The 18637-nt window shown below is 45.1% G+C and overlaps 1 protein-coding gene across 8 annotated transcripts in view; it reads left to right on the top strand.

The window, feature by feature from the left end:
- The window catches only part of ADGRG1 (adhesion G protein-coupled receptor G1), a 42381-nt gene that overhangs the window by 15565 nt on the left and 8179 nt on the right, over positions 1-18637 (top strand). For all 8 annotated transcript variants that reach the window (XM_081203671.1, XM_081203667.1, XM_081203666.1 and 5 more), the window contains 10 exons: positions 5891-6088; positions 7268-7720; positions 9591-9729; positions 11669-11816; positions 12348-12491; positions 14560-14685; positions 15691-15736; positions 16455-16558; positions 16660-16778; positions 17432-17700. In XM_081203671.1, the coding sequence (XP_081059797.1) occupies positions 6049-6088; positions 7268-7720; positions 9591-9729; positions 11669-11816; positions 12348-12491; positions 14560-14685; positions 15691-15736; positions 16455-16558; positions 16660-16778; positions 17432-17700 (1588 nt within the window). In that variant the 5' untranslated portion in view covers positions 5891-6048. The remainder of the gene's footprint in view (positions 1-5890; positions 6089-7267; positions 7721-9590; positions 9730-11668; positions 11817-12347; positions 12492-14559; positions 14686-15690; positions 15737-16454; positions 16559-16659; positions 16779-17431; positions 17701-18637) is intronic.

Consider the following 18637-nt stretch of genomic DNA (forward strand, 5'->3'; position numbering starts at 1 on the left):
GGTTGTGGTCCAGGAGCATCAGGAGGACCATAGGTTTCCCATCCCTGGTCCAGAAGAACATTGTTTTTTGGCCTGTTTCTTCAGCCGTGCTCCCTTGGTTTCTATTTCAGGTCACTTACAGGAAAAAGGACTGAGATAGCTGTCAAGGGGTACATGCCAAAATTCTGTGTCCAGAGTTTGCAATTCCAGGACTTACCTTAGAACAAGAAGTTGGTAAACATTCTCCTCTGGAGTTGCCCAATCGCCTGCTGATAACAAGATCTCTTCTCCTGAGATAGGAGAAGAGAATCGCTTGCAAGGAGAGCAGCAGTGGGGCAGGCATCCAGCCCTCCTCATGTGCTTGCAGTATTGGCGCACATCCTGCAACTGTGAGGGATCACTTAAGTGGCCTTCTTGTATGTGCATTTTGAGCAATTATGGGGGGGCACATGTAGTAATGTATGTAGCAATTATGCCTGGTTGTTTTAAATCATCACTCAGTGCTTAATGCCACAGATGTGCCTACAGGGTCCCCTGGATTAAATTGTAGCAGTTTTGGTTAATTCTTCTTGATTTTTATTTATATTATTTTGTTACGCTCAGTTAATTAGTTAACTAATTAAACAGAATTTGTGTACAACTGAATGGTGAAAAACCTCTAAGCAGTTTACATAAAATGAAATATACATTAAAATTATCAATTAAAGTTAATGGCAAGTTAATCTCCCCCCAAGAAATATCAGTGATGATGATGATATAATATAATTTTATTATTTATACCCGCCACTTTGGGTGACTTACAGCATATCTAAAAACATAATAAAAACATCAAGCCTTAAAAACTTCCCTCAACAGGGCTGCCTTCAGATGTCTTCTAAAAGTCAGATAGTTGTTTCTTTCCTTGACATCTGATGAGAGGGCATTCCACAAGGAGGGCGCCACTACCAAGAAGGCTCTCCACCTGGTTCTCTGTAACTTCACTTCTCACAGTGAGGGAACCAGCAGAAGACCCTTGGAGGAGAACCTCAGTGTCTGGGCTGAACGATGGGGGTGGAGATGCTCCTTTAGGTATACTGGACCGAGGCCGTTTAGGGCTTTAAAGGCCAGCAGCAAATAAAATCAAAAGTTTAAAAATATTCATTATAAAATAATACATGAAAATATATGCCAACTTTACATATCTCTAGGTGTGCTTGCCTAAACCAAAATAGTTTTTAGTCGGGGTGAAAGCTGCACAGCCTTTTCCACCCCATTTGTCGCCTGCAAAAGTCTAATTTGTTTGCCCCCACTTTAGTGCTGCTGGGGAAACCCCAGCTTCTTTTTGATGTGGTTTTCACTTGTTGAAATCTGACTCTTGAGATCATTACATTGCTGGAAAGCCCTGAGAGGGGACTCCTGTTCTTCCTCAGCACCCTTCTTCCTTCCAGCCTTTGGGTTTTGTGATCCATCATGGGGCATTTAGCATGTGCCCCAAATTCAAATGGCAAGTGAGCCCATGTGATTTAGCAGTGCTCTAGAAAGCCGTGGGAAAGTAGTGGGGGAAATGGGGAAACCAGCCTCGTGACTGAAGCGTTATCGCCTGCAACCCGTTTGTGGGCACCTTTTTGACAGGGCAGCACTTGCAAGTGAGAAGAAGGATTTCCAAACAACAGCATGAAGAGAGGGCATGTGAGTTCTGACAGTTAAGCGAGGGGTTTCCCAACAGCAGCAAGAAGTGAGGGCACCTGACTTCTTGCTTGTGGAATCCTATGAACTTGAATGGATCCCCACTTGTTAAAATAAGTCGTTCCTGTTGGCTAATCTTTCCATACATAATTTTGTCAACATATGCTCAGTATCTTTATTTCTTATTTATGGCACAGTGTTTCTAGAGTGAAACATAATTGAAAGGGCAGGGTCTCTGCCACACAGGTGCTACAGTCTGAAGTTTTGAGTGAGGAAGAGGCCAAGAAAGAGAGGTCAACAGACTCTGAGGTTATCAGTGAACGCAGTTGCATAAGTGGATAGAAATCAAAGATGAACCCAAGAACCTCTAAAGAGGGGCAAAGGGAAGCAGACAGTTGGGTCCAAGCTGGTGATCCACACAAGTTTGCTATTTATGGCTCTGTGAGGAATTGAGGGGCCTGTGCTTACAAACTGATGCTTAAGCAGACATCAGGATAGTCAGGATGCAGTGCCGAGGGAGGCAGGGATGAGACTGTGAAATCCCGCTACAGTCAAACTTTGGTTGTCAAACATAATCCGTTCCGGAAGCCTGTTCGGCTTCCAAAATGTTCGACAACCGAGGTTCGGCTTCCAATTGGTTGCAGGAGCTTCCTGCACTCAAGCAGAAGCTGCATCGTACGTTCGGTTCCCAAAAAATGTTCAAAAATCAGAGCATTTACTTCTGGGTTATCAGTGTTTGGGAGCCGAAACGTTCCAAAACGGAGGTGTATTTGGGGTTGTTGGGTTCTTAATGTCTTAAGTAGAGAAGAAAGTGCTGTTGACTTTTTAGAAAGCCACATGCACACCTAATAACTGGCAAGTTGAGGAAACTTCTATTTTAGTCTTGATCAGAGAAAGTGAAGAGCCCAACCAAGAAGCTGGCAAGTGATATGGGTTTGCATTAACCATGGTTTCCATTGGTGCACGTGTGACATGAGATTAATCTTGCAAAGGGAGCTGGGTTCACTTCGGGGACAGAACAGGGAGGGAGGGAGCGAGCGCACATCTCCATGACTGACTCCCAGTTTGCTGATGCGCTTGGCAAGGTGCCAGCATTGCACCTCCACTGGTCCCACAAATGAACTACATCTGGGTGGGAACAGTGCTCCAGGATGATTAGAAGATATACAATGAGCTTCTGATATGTTGCATGAGTGAACAGTTAAAAGACCAAGTTTTGCTTAGCAAAAAAGTGATGGTGCATTCTGAGTCGCTAATGTCTAAAGTTTCACTGACATGCTTTCATATCAAATGATTTGCATTCATTGATGGCAGTAGAAGCTTGGGAAATTCCTGTTGCCAACATTGCAGCAGCAAGAAAATTTCCCACACCCACAAATACTCTATTTCTATGTGCCAATCAAAGTGAGAATGTCTTCTGAAATTTATGAAAAATGTGAAGTTTCATTCTGATACTGGGGTAGGGAAAGCAAGCAATAGGCTGCATTCATTACTAACATCTAGCCAATTTCTATACAGGCTCTATCACCTTGTGAAACAATGTTATGTATGATCTGCTTTTAGTTTTGCCCACAAACACCATTTTGAAGGTAGCTGTATTGAACAATGCCCCTGTTTCTCATCAAGTCAGTATTGCAAGGAGTTTATTATTCTGACGAAGTTATCTTGGCCTTAATGAATGAGAGAGCAATCCAGCCAGATTGCTTTATGATATGCAGGGGGTTGGACTTAATGGCCCTTGGGGGACGTTTTCAACTCCATAATTCTATGATTCCCTACCAGGGATCTCAAGAAACCAAAGCTGTTGCAGTCCAGCAAACACAGATAATACAGAGAGGGATTCTTGTGGCTTCATCCTCCATCTCTAAAGCATCCTTCTTCTGAATATCTGTCAAGAAATTATGAAAGCTTTTCTCCTGGTTGTTGACAATTACATGCAGAATAATCCTTATGGAATGGTTTCATCAACTCCTTAGTGAGCATATTTGCACATGACGTACTTCTTGATGCACGGACACAGTGTGAGATGGTCACACATCCAAGATATGTGGTGAATAAATAGAAAGAATCGAGTGGATCCAAACTCTTGCACCAATTTAAATTACCATGCTAGCACCAGGGGGGCCAAAGACTGGGTGAAATGGAAGGTTAGAAAACAGAGGACATCACACACCTCATGCAAACATTCGTCCACACTGTTCCAAACCTGTGCTGGAAGTCTAGTATTGACCAAGTCTAGTACTACTGAATGCAGTAGTTTGTTTATTTCAGGGAATGTGTGTTTTCCCCGAGTGTCAAATTGAAACATCACGTTTCCCATCAAACTGGGTACACATTTTTGCTTTAGTTATCTTCTGTGACATAATCTGTAAACCTTGGGATGGCTCAACCGTTGGTTATATAACATTTCCCAGACCTGCACATCCCCTTTGGTTGATTCCCACAGGAAACTGGAAGCTTGCCAGCAAGGAGCTGAATCTTAATCTCAGATGGGGGTGGATTTGGTTTGGATTTGCATTTTAATGTGAATCTACCTAATTTGCACTTCCTGAAACAATTCAGAAACCAAAACACTGCAATGTTTCATATTTGCACTTCTTTGATATTTGTGGCGCAGGCCTCCAGCCAAAAGTGTGTACGAGAATGCATGTATTGATGCGTTATATTAGGCAAAACTGTATATAAAAATCAATTTTAGGAGAAATGTGATGTAAGATGCTGACAAACTTTTGTGAAGACTTATTTTTTATAACAACAACAACAACATATTTATTCCCCACCCATCTGGCTGGGTTTCCCCAGCCACTCTGGGCGGCTCCCAATAGAATATTAAAAACACGATAAATACATCAAACATTAAAAACTTCCCTAAACAGAGCTGCCTTCAGATGTTTTCTAAAAGTCAGGTAGTTGTTTATTTCATTGACATCTGTTGGGAGGGCGTTCCACAGGGCGGGTGCCACTACTGAGAAGGCCCTCTGCCTGGTTTCCTGTAACCTCACTTTTCGCAGAAGACCCTCGGCGCTGGACCTCAGTGTCTGGGCTGAACGATGGGGGTGGTGACACTTCTTCAGGTATACCGGGCCAAGGCTGTTTAGGGCTTTAAAAAGCACAAACTGCTGCAGAAATGTAGAGAGCTGAATTTGAGGTTGGAAACATAAGCAACTGCACGAAAGCTGGTTTGACAGATCTGTCCACCTTAACTCTCAGCATGTTAACCACTGCTGTATATTTGCACCCCAGGAAGTCTTTGATCACACCTGTCTGCATTGCAAACGGGGTCAGGGTGGAGATTGTGGGGCCAGAATGGGAGGGGGAGGCAGCCCCAAGGAACAGTGTACAAATCTCGCTCCCATTGCACTGATGTTGTCATTCCATGCACAGTCTGTATGGCTGACTCAGACTGGAACCAGACAGATTTCTATTTATTTGTAAAAGCTGCCTACAGCTTCCATAAACTTACTGCTAGTGTCTGGTGGGGCTAATGGAAGGATGCCCTTTGACAGTGGGTGGGGAGTTGAAACGTGGGCTCCTGGTTCCAAGTTATTCCAAGACTGGGCATGGTTGACATGTTATGAAAGAAGCTGAAGTGTGTTTTTGGAAGGGAAAAACTCACCTCTTGGATGCATCCCTCAGTCTGAGGTTCTCAGCATGAGAAGGGCTGCCCTGATGGAGCAGAGTTGAGGAGCCTCCAGCCCTATGAACTGAGGGGAGCCCCTGCGACTGTATGGGACTGTGCCAGAATTTCCAACCTGGTGATTTCCAGATGTTTTGAACTACAGCTCCCAGTAACCCCCACCCAGCACAGCTGTGCTAGCTGAGGCTGATGGGAGTTGTAGTCCAAAACATCTGGAGGGAACTGGGTTGGGGAAGGCTAAACTATACTGACAGCGTAATTCTTTATATGCCTCCTCAGAAGCAAAGTTGTGTTGAAGTTCAGTGAGAGGAAAGTTAGTGTACTTGAGGAAAAGCCCTGTGGAACTCAGTGGATCCCATTTCTGTGGTGACATGTTTAGGATTTCAGGGTCAATTCATAAAATTAACCCTCTGCATGCATTAAACACGCATCTAGATTATAGTGCCACACACCCCTGCTTCCATGGAAAGGTTAAGCACCCAATGTCAGTGGGGATTGAAAGCACTTAACTGCATATTGTGCCAATGAAGCTACCAAGAGCATCATTTTAAAAGGGTGTAGGTAATTCCAGAACCCAGAACTCTTTACAATGTTCCCTTCCCTTTGCAGACTCGGGGCAATGAGTTTTTAACTTCCACGATTGCTGGCACTTCCAGCTGGGCTGAGGAAGACAAGAGTGTTCATGGGGCCGCATGGAGAAGCTTGAGGGGAGCCCTCTGTCGTTGTAAGACCTTGACTGTGAAATAAGGTCTTCAGAATCACTCAGAATGCTGTTCTTCTTGTTGCCTCTCCTCTTCCAGTCCCAAGGTAATGTATATGTCTTGTTACCACTATTCATGGAACAATCAGGCCGCACCCCCCCTGTCCTCACAGTAAAATGATTCCCTGCATTTGTGTCAGGGTTCTTCCTGGGATTCTGAGGCTTCTTCCAATGCTGCTATTTTGGAGGAGGGGGTTCAATCGCATCCCAGCAAATTCAGGTTGTGTTAGTTAAAAATAGATATGGGACTCTGGTGCAACAAACTTGCTCCCTCCACCAAATCAGGTGTGGGGTTTTTGTGATCAGGAAATGCACTGGAAAGTGCTTAATGCAACATCATACAACCTCTGCTTTAATAAAAAATCAGAAGGAATGCTGGAAAAAATCTGACATTTTCTAACCTCCCCACAAACTTGGTGCAAAGAAATCAGGATGAAGGCTTGGTAAACAGGTCATCCAGAAGTGTCCTAAATTGCTAATGCAGAAAGTCCTCTCCAGAATGCTGCTGGTTGATGTAACTGTGTAACTGAGGGCTCATCCAGACTTCCTTTTGTGCTGTGTTTCTAGGCACAGGTCTGTGTTTTAAAGTGTCATGTCCAAGTGTCCCCCATGCCACCCCTCGCGTTTTCCGCATAAAAACCCACTCTTTAGTGATGAATCTGAGCAAATGGCATTCCACGGAAAACCCAAATTGCCGTTTGTTCCATTTCAGCGTCAAAGAATGGCTTTTGTGGAGCAACAACAAAACACTTGGACATGGTGCTTTAAATCATGGACCTATACCTAGAAAGTGCTGGGGAGAAGCTAACTGTGGATGAGCCCTAAGAATCCCTTGTAGGGCTGGTCGATATCTGGCTTTCAGCATCGTTATATGTCACTGGCTAAACAACACAATATACCAAAATATCATGATGTCTGGATTAAGGATGTAGAAGCATTGACTGGCTTCACAGTCTTTCCCACATTGTGATTTTTGCATAGCATAAATACACATCATGATTCATGATAAGCTGCCAGGTCAAAAATTATGAAACTGATATCACAATATGGACTTCAAACTGGTTTGGGATGATAGATGGATATATTGTCCAGCCCTAATCCCTTCCACATTCCTATATAACCTAGGACTTCTGTTTTAATAATACAGTCAATGCAAATACTTCTGGGAGTTTTTCTCATGTCCTGATACAATGTCTTGTGTTGTTTGGCGGATGTCTGTGATGCAGGTATTTGTGGGATCAGCAGCGATGAAGGAGACTTCCAGTTTTGTGCAACCAGGAATCAAACAAAGAAAAGCAATATCAGCTATGAAATCCAGAGCGATGGCATCAGCATTATAAACAGTGCAGAGAAACTGATCCTAAGGGCACCTTTCACTCCAGAAATTCAGTGTGGACGTTTTACAGGATCCAAGGAGTGTCCTCTGCCACAACAATTGGGGCCTTATCGCATCTGTTTGCACTGGTTTCGGCATGCCAGTCTTTTGAAGATCACCTATGGGAAGTCCCAAACGAATTTCAGCCTGACTAGCCAGGCATATACCTTGTACTGTCCCATTACAACTGAAAATTCTTCTCAATATGGCCCAAATGTGCTTTATAGGGTCTCCTATGCCTTTAATAGGGGTGTCCACAACACATCCCTTCCGGACATGCCTGCATATCATTTCTACTTCACAGGTAAGCTTGCTTCTTTTTAGAAGATGTAATTGTGGAACCCAAAGGTCCAGCAGGCCCAGGCCCATTCTTGCATGGCAGCACCTCCTCCCCAGAAAACCAACTTTGCAGCCCAGAGCACAGTGGGCCACAAGCTGGTGTGCAGCTGAAAATTTCTTGGTGTCTCCAGACTGTCAATATTTTCTGGGAGGGATTCCAAGTATTGGAACTTTGGGTTTGCACAATTAAAGTGGATTATCCCTAGTGTAACAAGCCACTTAAAAAAACAACAACAATTTTGTTGTTGTTTGGAAAGTAATTCATTGAAAAGTGAGGGATGAAGGGGTGATTAACTGGGAAACTTCTAAACAGCCTTACAAGCAAATTGGGATGAATTCAGGATGAATGCTCATTGTCGTATAACTGCATCATGAACAAATAATAATAATAATAATAATAATAATAATAATAATAATAATAATAATTTATTTGTACCCCGCCCATCTGGCTGGGTTTCCCCAGCCACTCTGGGCAGCTTCCACAAAGACCAAAAATACACTAATATGTCATTCATTTAAAACTTCCCTGAACAGGGCTGCCTTAAGATGTCTTCTGAAGGTCAGGTAGTTGTTTATCTCTTTGACATCTGATGGGAGGGAGAATGCTCAGTGAAGACCAGATATAGTCTCACTGTCACATAAGCTTTGTATAATCAAATTGGGGTGAATGCTGAATAAACCAGCCATCTAGAGGAACCCACCAATAAGCAATCTTGGTTATATAGCCATATTTCATAGAAGAGTTTGGATTTTATATCCCGCCTTTCACTCCCCTTCAGGAGTCTCAAAGCGGCTAACATTCTCCTTTCCCTTCCTCCCCCACAACAAACACTCTGTGAGGTGAGTGGGGCTGAGAGACTTCAAAGAAGTGTGACTGGCCCAAGGTCACCCAGCAGCTGCATGTGGAGGAGCGGAGACGCGAACCCGGTTCCCCAGATTACGAGACTACCGCTCTTAACCACTACACCACACTGGCTCTCCGCCACCTGTTCACCAATTCCTCGATTTGCCAAAGCCTTGGCTATAAGCTAGCCCATCCATGTCTGGAGAGCAGGAGGGCATGGAGACCTGAAAGATCTTGTATGGGGAATCATAGGTGGAAGTACTCATTTCCCCTAATTCAAATTCCTCCCCCCCCCCCACTCCCTCTATCATCTCATGGTCCAGCGGCTTCTCCTCTGGGTATACCAGGCCTGTGCGTGGAACGAACGCTGAGGGCAGGTGGTGGGCTGTTGTATGCACCTAGAGGGGGGAGAGAGGAGGAAAGAGGTGGGTGTGCATGTGCAGGGACGTGCATCGAGCAGTCCTATGGCAGGAAGTGGAAGGGGAAGAAGGCAAACCAAATACGACAAAATGATGAGTTTGTTAACCAAGGAGAAGTGGCGGTGGAGGTTTGTCTTAAGACACACAATGATCAAAGCTGTCTAATGAGCTACTATAACCAGGGCTATATGCACTGCAAAAAGAAAATCAGCATGCCCTTTCCCCAAAGAAAATAACCATTCCCAATTATCCAGAGAAATCCAGCTAAAGTATGGATAATTTATTCTGTGGACAGAGAGCTGTGCAGGACATTGAGGCCCTGCCTCCCTTGACCACTGGAAACCTTCCTGGACCCCTGGACTCCTGAGAGTTTGTGAGGCTCAGGTTATGTTTCTGGACATATGTTTACATATGAAAGCTGGGACCTTATTTTTAAAAAACTAAACCCGAGTTTATCTGGATGCAGAATCCGTGCCTTTTCTGCTGCTTTCACAGTGTGAGTAAGGAGTCCTGTAGCCTGGAATGTAGTCCCTAATGAGGCTGTTCCTTTTTTGTGTTTGATTATGGGAAAGGTGATCAAGGAAAGACGCCTGTTCGAGTATGCGATATGGAAGGAAAAGTTAGGAGCGTAGAAGAAAAGCTGAAGACCCTGGAAAAAGGTGGGAAGCTTGGCAAGAATGGCAGGAACGGCCTTCGGCCAAACCCATTTGAGTAAGTATTCATGAGCCAGTCAACATTCTCTGCTGGTGAACTACTTATTTAATAAATCTGTATGCCATCCTTTGTCAAAAAGCTCCAGGGCAGTTTACAGTGTCACAGCATAATAAACAACGTAACATACATACACCGCACAATAGCCATAAATTACAAAATAATAAAAAACAACAGTGTCAGATTATTCGCAATGTCAACCCAGCAATAAACTTCACAGCTCAGTCCCTGGGAAATGCGACAGTCTAGAAACCTGTTATCATCTACTCCTGTCAGGTGCAACTATAAAAAAATTCTGTGTGACTCTGTGAATCCCCGCTACAGCTTCTCTGTGGCAAAGTGGGGGTGGTGGGGGAGCAATGTGTACAAGCCACAGGAAGTGTACGTGTGTGTCTGTGTCACTCTTCCCACACTTGAGGAGGCTTTGTATTGTCTGCATTTTTAACCAAGCAGACCCTGATTCACACAGAGCAAAATGCCATTCTCCTTAGCTTTTGCACATCTCCAAATGTTGTGATACCAATGCTCATTTCTGAAAATTCACAAAATGTGTATTTTTAGGTTAAAATGCCTACACAAATACACATGTAGAAAAATGCAGTTCCAATACTTTCAAAAATAATGTATTTTTTCAAAAAATAATAAATATTGGATTGATTCACAAATGGGGACTAACACACCAAACTCTGAACTAAGGCAACCAAAACTGACATGGACAGGAAATAACCACCTGTCACTCCTGTTGCTCACTGTGGCTCCCTCCCCATGCCCAACATAGAAGATGTACACCTGGGAATTCCAGGTGCAGGGAAAGGCTAAGCAATCTCCACCTGCTGCTCCTCTTCAGGAATGGTCCCTCTTCTCCTTATGCCCAGCTGCTTTGCAGGGAGAATTGGTGAAGACTAGATTCCAATTTGTGTGTTTGCCACCGAATGCAGAGATCCACTTTGAGTGAATCCCATTCCTCAGCTCAGCACACTTTCCCAGCAGGTCACTGTAGCTGTGTCCCACCCTCCCCATGATCTTCATCAGATGCCCCTCACCCACTGTTTACACTGGAAGCACAGCTTTACCTTGGAGCTTTTCATCTGATACGCATAGCAAGTGCAAGGCCCCAGACTGTGATTTGTGCAGTATGGAAAAGGGTTACTGCCCCCTACTCCCTGGCAGGGTCTGATCTGGCATGGGTTCCCTGCACCTGCAGACTCAGTGAGCAACAGGTGTGATGTAGCAATATTACAACCAGACCTCAAAGTAGCACCTGCAAATATTGGAAATGTGCCATCATTGCATAGGCAGTCTACTCTCTACTGCTGCGTCATCTTGTTCAATATTGCTTATGTTTATGTTCACCTTCACTAATCTGGCGCTGTCCGAATGTTTTGGACTACAGCCCCCATCATCCCCGACCAGCTTGGTGACGGCTGGGTTTCCTGTATGGGTTTTTCACCTATCTAGAGGAGCCAAAGACTGAACCTGGGGACCATCTGCATGCGCTGGTCTTCAGATCCTGACTATGTCCAGATACTCTGAATATTGTGGTTTGCCAACTATGAAACATATCAGTGACTCAATACAGTTCCATGCTTCCTATCGGGTACAGTCAATTCTGAAACAGTGTCGCATGCCATTATGCAAATGTTGAAACCACACCTTACCAGCTTTCATTCACTGACACCAAATATTAGCTGAATATTAATCAAAATGCAAACATTCAGAAAAATAGCCTGTGATTATTTGACAGCAGCCTTTGACAAGGTTTCTGGGAGCAAATTTGTTTTCAACTCTAAAAGCAAAAGTCCACAATACCAAACAGACTTGAAGGCTAATAAATGACCAAGTTGTATCAGCTATTTTCCTTGCCACATATAGTTACCCAGGAAGTAGCTGTGTGGACCCTGGTATCTCCAGCCATACTCAGTTAACCTTTTCCCGACAGGTTGCTCCAGCGTTTGGAGACAGAGTTGGGAGAAGCAGAATTCCAAGGGAAGAACAAGACTTTTGGGAAGGGAGCACTGCTACATGCAAGTGTCTGGAATTTCCAGTCCTTAAGTCATCAGAATATAACTTTTGGACCCAAACTGGAGGTGAGTAAAGGGAGAAAGGGCCATTTTAAATTACCTGCTGTACAAATTATTGCTCCATCCTTACCTCCCCATTGCAAGAAGTTTCCTTCTCTGTAGGGGAGAAATTCAGTTCAGTTTGCAGTTAACACCAAACTTACCTCATTCACATTTTCTGACGCAGCATGAAAACCGAAATGCAGCCATCCTTCACAGCCCACACTTTTCCAATTTTTGCCAAGTAATGTGTACAAAAGTGCATATACCAGGGCAAAGTGTTCATAAAAATGTCCATCTTACTGAAAATAGCACACGCCAACATATTGCAGAAATTGCTTTGCAGTAAGTTCACATTAAGCAAAAATGCATACAAGCGTGTACATCGGGATAAATTAGCACTAAAATTCTGATTAGTTTTCATTATGATTTTTAAAAATTGCAAATTGAAAGGTGGAGAACAGAACTTAAAGCTGGGGAAATGAGAAGCTGAGAGAAACCCTAATGGACCTGCCCCCCTTTTCCTTTTCTACAAAGCATTTTATTTTATTTTTGCAGGAGGACAAAGAGGTTCATGGCTTTGAAGTGATGCTGCCCAAAGCGGTCCTGGACAAAGCCGTCCTTGCAAAACCCAAACTCGGGCGCAGGCCTGCTACACCGAGAGCAGTGCTGCTGGTGGTTTCAAGCTCCACCCTCTTTCAGGTAAGGATGTGCAGAGAGGCTGCGGGTACGTTCTCCGAGGAAACTCACCTATCAGGCACAGAGATGTGAAGCTCCTTCAGGGGTGAGTTTCTGCAGCAAGAGCACCAGATGCTTCAGCACCATTTGGCAAAACAATTCCTGCCCAACTTATTGAGGTCTTTCGTGAACTAGATGGTGGCATCTTTAAACTATAGGGTTTCTTTTTGGGGTGGGGTGGGGAATCAGTCTGTATGATGCCCTGAATGCCTTCCAATTTTTTGGTTTCTGTGAGGGTAGACAGTATGGGGACAAGCCTGCTAAACCAGCCCCTTTCTCTAGGAAACTGTAAGACAATGGCCGTAGCTGACTGCTTAAACACCATGATGAGCACAACAGATGAAGTCTGTGCCAAAGGGCAAATGGGTGGGCCTTTCCCCTCAGCTGCCTGGTACTTAGAAACCAGGGTAGTTGTGCGAGAACTGAGCAGCAAGAAAGCAGGCTGAGGAGCTGGACACAGACCCATGCTTGATTTGTGCTTGCATCCAAGGCAGTAACGAAGGGAAAAGCAAATTCTCTTAGGGTGTAAATACACTTCCATCTTAGGCTCAGGTTGTATATATGTGTAAATAAACCATATATCCAGTGCTTTTTTTTCAGAAGGTACTCAAGGGTACACAGTACCGGCACCTCTCTTTTTGTTGTTGTTGTTAAAAAGTGTGGCACTTACTGTAACAACTTCATGGTGAGTACTGGCACCTATTTTTCTAGAAAAAAAAGCACTTCATATATCCTAAAGGCACCACAAATCTCAACCAACCCTCATTCAAAGAAAGCCAAAGCTGGGTAAGTGCCTGGAACCCCAGGAGTCTCTCACTGCTCAGAGATGGGGGTGGCGTGGAACACAATGAAATTTCACCCCCTTCTTGTTCTGTTATATCTCATCCTGGCCCTCCAGACTACTTTTGCAAATTATCTGCTGGTGCGACAAGGAAAGCAGTTGCTGCTTTGAGATTCTGCATGATGCCCATGCTTATCTATGTGGGCTTTCATTCTGCTTGGTTGGTTGTATGTCGCTTTGGGTTGTCTTGGGCTTGATAAAATGACTAACAAATTTAATAAATAATAACAAATAATAATAATAATATGTTGAGAGGGAGGATATGCTGGAGTACTTTTAAGTGGCTGTTTATGCACTTGTGGCCAGGGAGAGGCAGAGAGTGATTTTTTTCACCAGGTATTATAGTATTCACTGTATAATTCCCCTAGGGGGAACATAGACATTCTCCAGACAGTTTATTCTTTTTGAACAGTAGGCTGAAAATCTGCTGCCTAATGGTTGATAGGGCTAAATATGTTGCATATAAGGTTTCTGTGACCTGATTTGTGCACACAGTAAGCCAGTCTATGGCTTAGCAAGACCACACAAACCTGCAAGCTATCAGGGACAAGTTCACAGCTACTTTGTTGCTTTCTAGTCTTTTTTTACTGTTGCACTGCACTGAACTAATAGCATGTTGTCCAATTTGGAATTCTCCTCACTAGCCAGGAACTGTAGCCAGAAACATGACCTGCTTGCCTTGAAGTCTCTAGGCCCCATCCCCGGCTGATTTCCCTTGGGTCCAACTTGTATGCTCCTGGATGAAATATGGAGCACAGGAAGCTCCAGACTACAAGGGAACAGACTGGTCCTGCCAATAAAGCATCACTTAACTGAAAACTGAGCAGTTAGCTTCCTCCTTTAGGGCATCAACTGAAACGTCTTCCAAGCCAGGGATAAATTCCAAACTTGCAGAAACATCAGCTGCATTCCAACAAGCTCAGGTCATGGCATGAAGTTCTTGGGTTCTGCTGCTGTTGGGAGAAAGAGACTCAAATTCTGCATGTGATGGTGGTGACTGTGTACAGGCAGGATCAGGTCAGCATGGAGGGAAGGTTGGGCAGAACCAGGTTTCATGAAGCAATACTGCCCCAAGAGGACAGACATGCAGGTGGACTTTGGAATATCTTGGTATGCACAGACTACACAAATGGGCTGTAAAAATGAGGTGACTTGGGTGGTCTCAAATGCTCTGATCTTTATTTCCTGCAGGACCAAAATTCTTCTGACCAGATCCTGGGTGGGAAAGTGATTGGCCTCTCCATCTGGAAGACTTCAGTCCATGGCCTGCTCAGAGAGGAGCGGGTGGCACTCACTTTCTGGCACAACAGTCTTCCGGTAGGCCCTGAAAACCTTCATTCCACTCAGAAGATCACGGCATCTGCTGGTGTCCCTTCTGATGTGACTAAATTCTCCCTAAAGCTCAGCTGTTTTCCAGTACGAATTTACAACTCAAGTTTTAGCATTGCATGTGGAACCTTCTAAAAATCTTGGCCTGGTCACTTTTGCAAAGAGAAAAACACCACCAAGTGACAACTTCCTGTGCTGAAATTATACTATGGTTGCTTGTTCTTGGAACTGAACCCCTATTTTCCAATCTCCTCCCTACAGTCAGGATTCTGTGCCCACTAAGCATGCCCAGTCCTCACAGCGCTATTTTTACTCCTCATCCTAAACATTTCTTGCACTCTTGCAAAAACTGTGCTTCCTGCAATGTAGGGAGTTGGACTAGATTGGTCCCTTCCAACTCTTTGATTCTGTGAAATCCTTTTGCACTTCTGTAACCTGCTAATTCCTGCCTCCTGTGCAGATTTTGCCTTTTGCTTCCATAAGGTTTCACACGGAACTGAGGTTGCTATCACTAGGAACATAGGGGGCTGCCTTATACTGAGTTAGATCATTGATCTATTTAGCTCAGTGTTTCCTACACTGACTGGCAGAAGCTATTTATGTTTTCAGGCAGGAGTCTCTCCCAACCCCACCTGGGGATGATGATGATGATGATGATGATGATAATGTTGCTCATCTGGCTGGGTTTCCCCAGCCACTCTGGGCAGCTCCCAACAGAATATTAAAAACACAATAAAATATCAAACATTAAAAACTTCCCATGGGGGATTGAAACTAAGACTTTCTGCATGCAAAGCAGATGCTCTTACTGCCTGTTTCCCAAAGTATATTGCTCCTATCTTTCTATCTCTGCTTCACTGGGTGGAAGTATATTTAAGAGAATGTGTAGTTGTGAGGAAGCTGTAGGGACATCTCACTTAACAGCCATGTTTCCCTGTTTTGGCTTTTAAATTAAATCACCTGTGTTAATTTCACCCTCTGGTATTCTTTCAGGCGAACGTGACTCCCCAGTGTGTGTTCTGGGACACTGGCTCTGAAGGTAAGTTCCTACAGTAGCTGGGGTGGGTGAGATGCTTGGAAGGAATTCCCCTGAGACCTCCTTCCACATTCCCTGTACAGTATTTGGTTGCTCCTTGGGAGCATGCGAAACCAGGTGTGTAAATCACACCCTCCCCCTGCAGTAGCCCACATTAAGGACGGGCTATTTGCACCAGAGTTTCCAAAATTTCTGAGAGCTGAAGCAGACTTTTCTCTGTGTTAAAAATTGGAGGGGCCCTTTTTCCACCTGAAATTATGTACCTTGGCAGCATGTATGAATTATCACTGTCTGGAATTTCTGCATGAGTCACAGTTCTGGACATGCCTCTTGCTCAGAAACTGGTTGAGACAAAAGCAGTTCAAGTTTCAGAGGCCTGCCTGAATAAAAAAAGCTTTTTGGGAGACATCTAGGAGCAAGCAGGGACGATTCCTAAGAAGCCTCCACTGTCACGAGTTCCACAGGACAGCAGTCCTGTCCACAAAACCCTCGGTCCCTAGTAAAGGCCGACTGAATCTTACAGGTGCAGAGAACTTTCTGTCTGGATTAGTAGAACCCAACAGACCTCTCCCACACTGTATATGTTGTAGAACCATAGAACTGTAGAGTTGTAAACGACCCAAAGGGTCCTCTAGCTCCACCCCTTGCAATGTATGGCCTTGCTCACTTCCTTTATGTGGGGACACCCACCTGCAGTGAGGCTTCTCCTTTTCACCCCTAGCTGGCCACCCAGGCAAGTGGAATTCATCTGGCTGTGAAGCAGAACGAGGAGCGGACCGAACCATCTGCCGCTGTGACCATCTCACCTTTTTTGCTGTGCTAATGGTGAGTACTGGGGGCTCCCATGCCAGGTAGACCTGCGCAAAGATTTTCCTACCCCGCCCCCCATTCTCTGCCCTTTTTAAACCATCTCCTTCCACCTTCAGGTGTCCTCCCCAGAAATCGACCGCAGCCACCAGGTCTACCTGACCTTGATCACTTACATTGGGTGTATTGTTTCGGCCGTGGCATCGTTCTTCACCATCTTCTTCTTCCTCTGCACAAAGTAAGGCAGATAATTTTTTTTGCTCCAAATAGGGCAGAAGTCCTGGGGGATTGGGGAGACAGCCCAGGAGGAAGACCTGCTGGATCCTAGAAGGAGATCCAAAAGGGAATCATGGACTGAGGGGGGGGGGGAGAATAATCAACAGAGGATGAAGGAGAGATGCAGTGAAGGTGAAAAGTCAGAACAGGCTTCCACAACCTGGTGCCCTCCAGATGTTTTGCACTGCAACTCCCAACAGCCCCTTAGTTCAAGGAACCATGGCTTTGTGTTATGTGCGAGCCAGGCCATTGTCTCACTAGTGAGCTTGGTTGTGTTTTTTACTACATTGATCTCAAGCCACCAAAATAGAAGCATGGAAGAGGTGTATCCCAGGAAAAGGCGAGTAGGTCTTTCCTTGGGAATACCTAGCTTATGGCAGTCTTATTCTGGCCACCAGCTGACGCATCTGTGGAGGGGGACACCATGGAGAAAAGCCTATGGACTGCTGGAGCCAGGTGTGCATATGACAGACATGTGTGGCTTGTATTGAGAAAGAGTATCAAAACTTTGATTGAAGCCATATCCTGGGAGACTTAGTGTATGGTTTGACTGAAGCTTGGGGTAGGGATCCCACACACGATTGGGAAAGAAATATCACACTCTTTTCTCCCCAGGAGAAAGCAAGGGGACAACATTGTCTACGTTCACATGAACCTCCTCTGGGCCATCTTCCTCCTCGACATGAGCTTCCTCATCGCAGTGCCTCTGGCCCCTACCGGTGGTGACGTAGCTTGCAAATCTGGCGCCATGTTTCTGCATTTCGGGGTGCTGGCCTGCCTGACCTGGATGGGTATCGAGGGCTACAGCCTGTACCTCCTTGTGATCAGAGTCTTCAATTCCAACATCAAGCACATGCTCCTTAAGCTTTGCCTGGTGGGCTGGGGTGAGTGGCCAGGGGTCGCTGGGAGTGGTGCAGGTCTCTTGTGGACATAGCCAAAGAAGTTTGTGACTAGGTCCATTAGGAAGCTGGGCTGCAAGAGAAGAAGACCGATAAGCAGAAAGAAAGCATCTGATGCAGTGGAGTGGCTCAGAGTGTGGCCAGATTGCTGGGAAGCCCCCAGTTCAAATCTGGCCTCTATCACAAAAGAGGCTGGTCCATTTGGCTCAGCATTGTCTATGCTGACTGGGTGTGGGTCTCCAGGGGCTGGTATTCAGCTGAGTCCTACTCAGAGTAAACCCACTGAAATTAATGAGCTGAAGGTAATGCTGGCCATTAACTTCAGTGGGTCTATTCTGAGCAGGACTAATGTTAAATGCCACTCAGGGTCTTCCCTATCTCTACCTGGGGATGCCTTTCGGTATTGAACCTGGGACCTGATCCAGCCATTGGCCTAATCCAGCAGGACTCTTCTTAGGTCAATTGACAGGAAGTAGCTCTTTTTTTTTTACATAGGGGAATATTCAGAAGTGGTATCCTCTCCCTCTGCTTTGAACTGGAAACTTTTATCTATGGTAAAAATTAAATAAATTCAGGTATAGTGCCTGAAGTTGGGGTGGGAGTGACCTCATAGAGCAGGGATGGGGAGCCATTTTCAACCCCAGGGAACCCTTCCAGGGAACTTCCCAGGGAACCCATGTCAGTTGCAGATGGGGGCAAAAGTGGGCAGAGCTAGAAATGTGCATTTTGCCTTTCTGCAATCTGCTGGCTTCCACGCACAGCCCTCCCTTTCCTCCATTCAGTCTAGCAGAGTTGAAGGACACATCCCAGCCAGGCCAAGCCACTGTGGAAGGGTGTGGCTTGGGGAGAGTCCTGAGGGCCAGTTAAGAGAGGCTTCAAGGGCAACATTTGGCCCCCGAGAAGACTGAGGCTTCCCATACCT

The sequence above is a fragment of the Podarcis bocagei genome, assembly GCF_964188305.1.
Source record: "Podarcis bocagei genome assembly, chromosome: 7".
In the NCBI taxonomy this organism is placed as follows: Eukaryota; Metazoa; Chordata; class Lepidosauria; order Squamata; family Lacertidae; genus Podarcis; species Podarcis bocagei.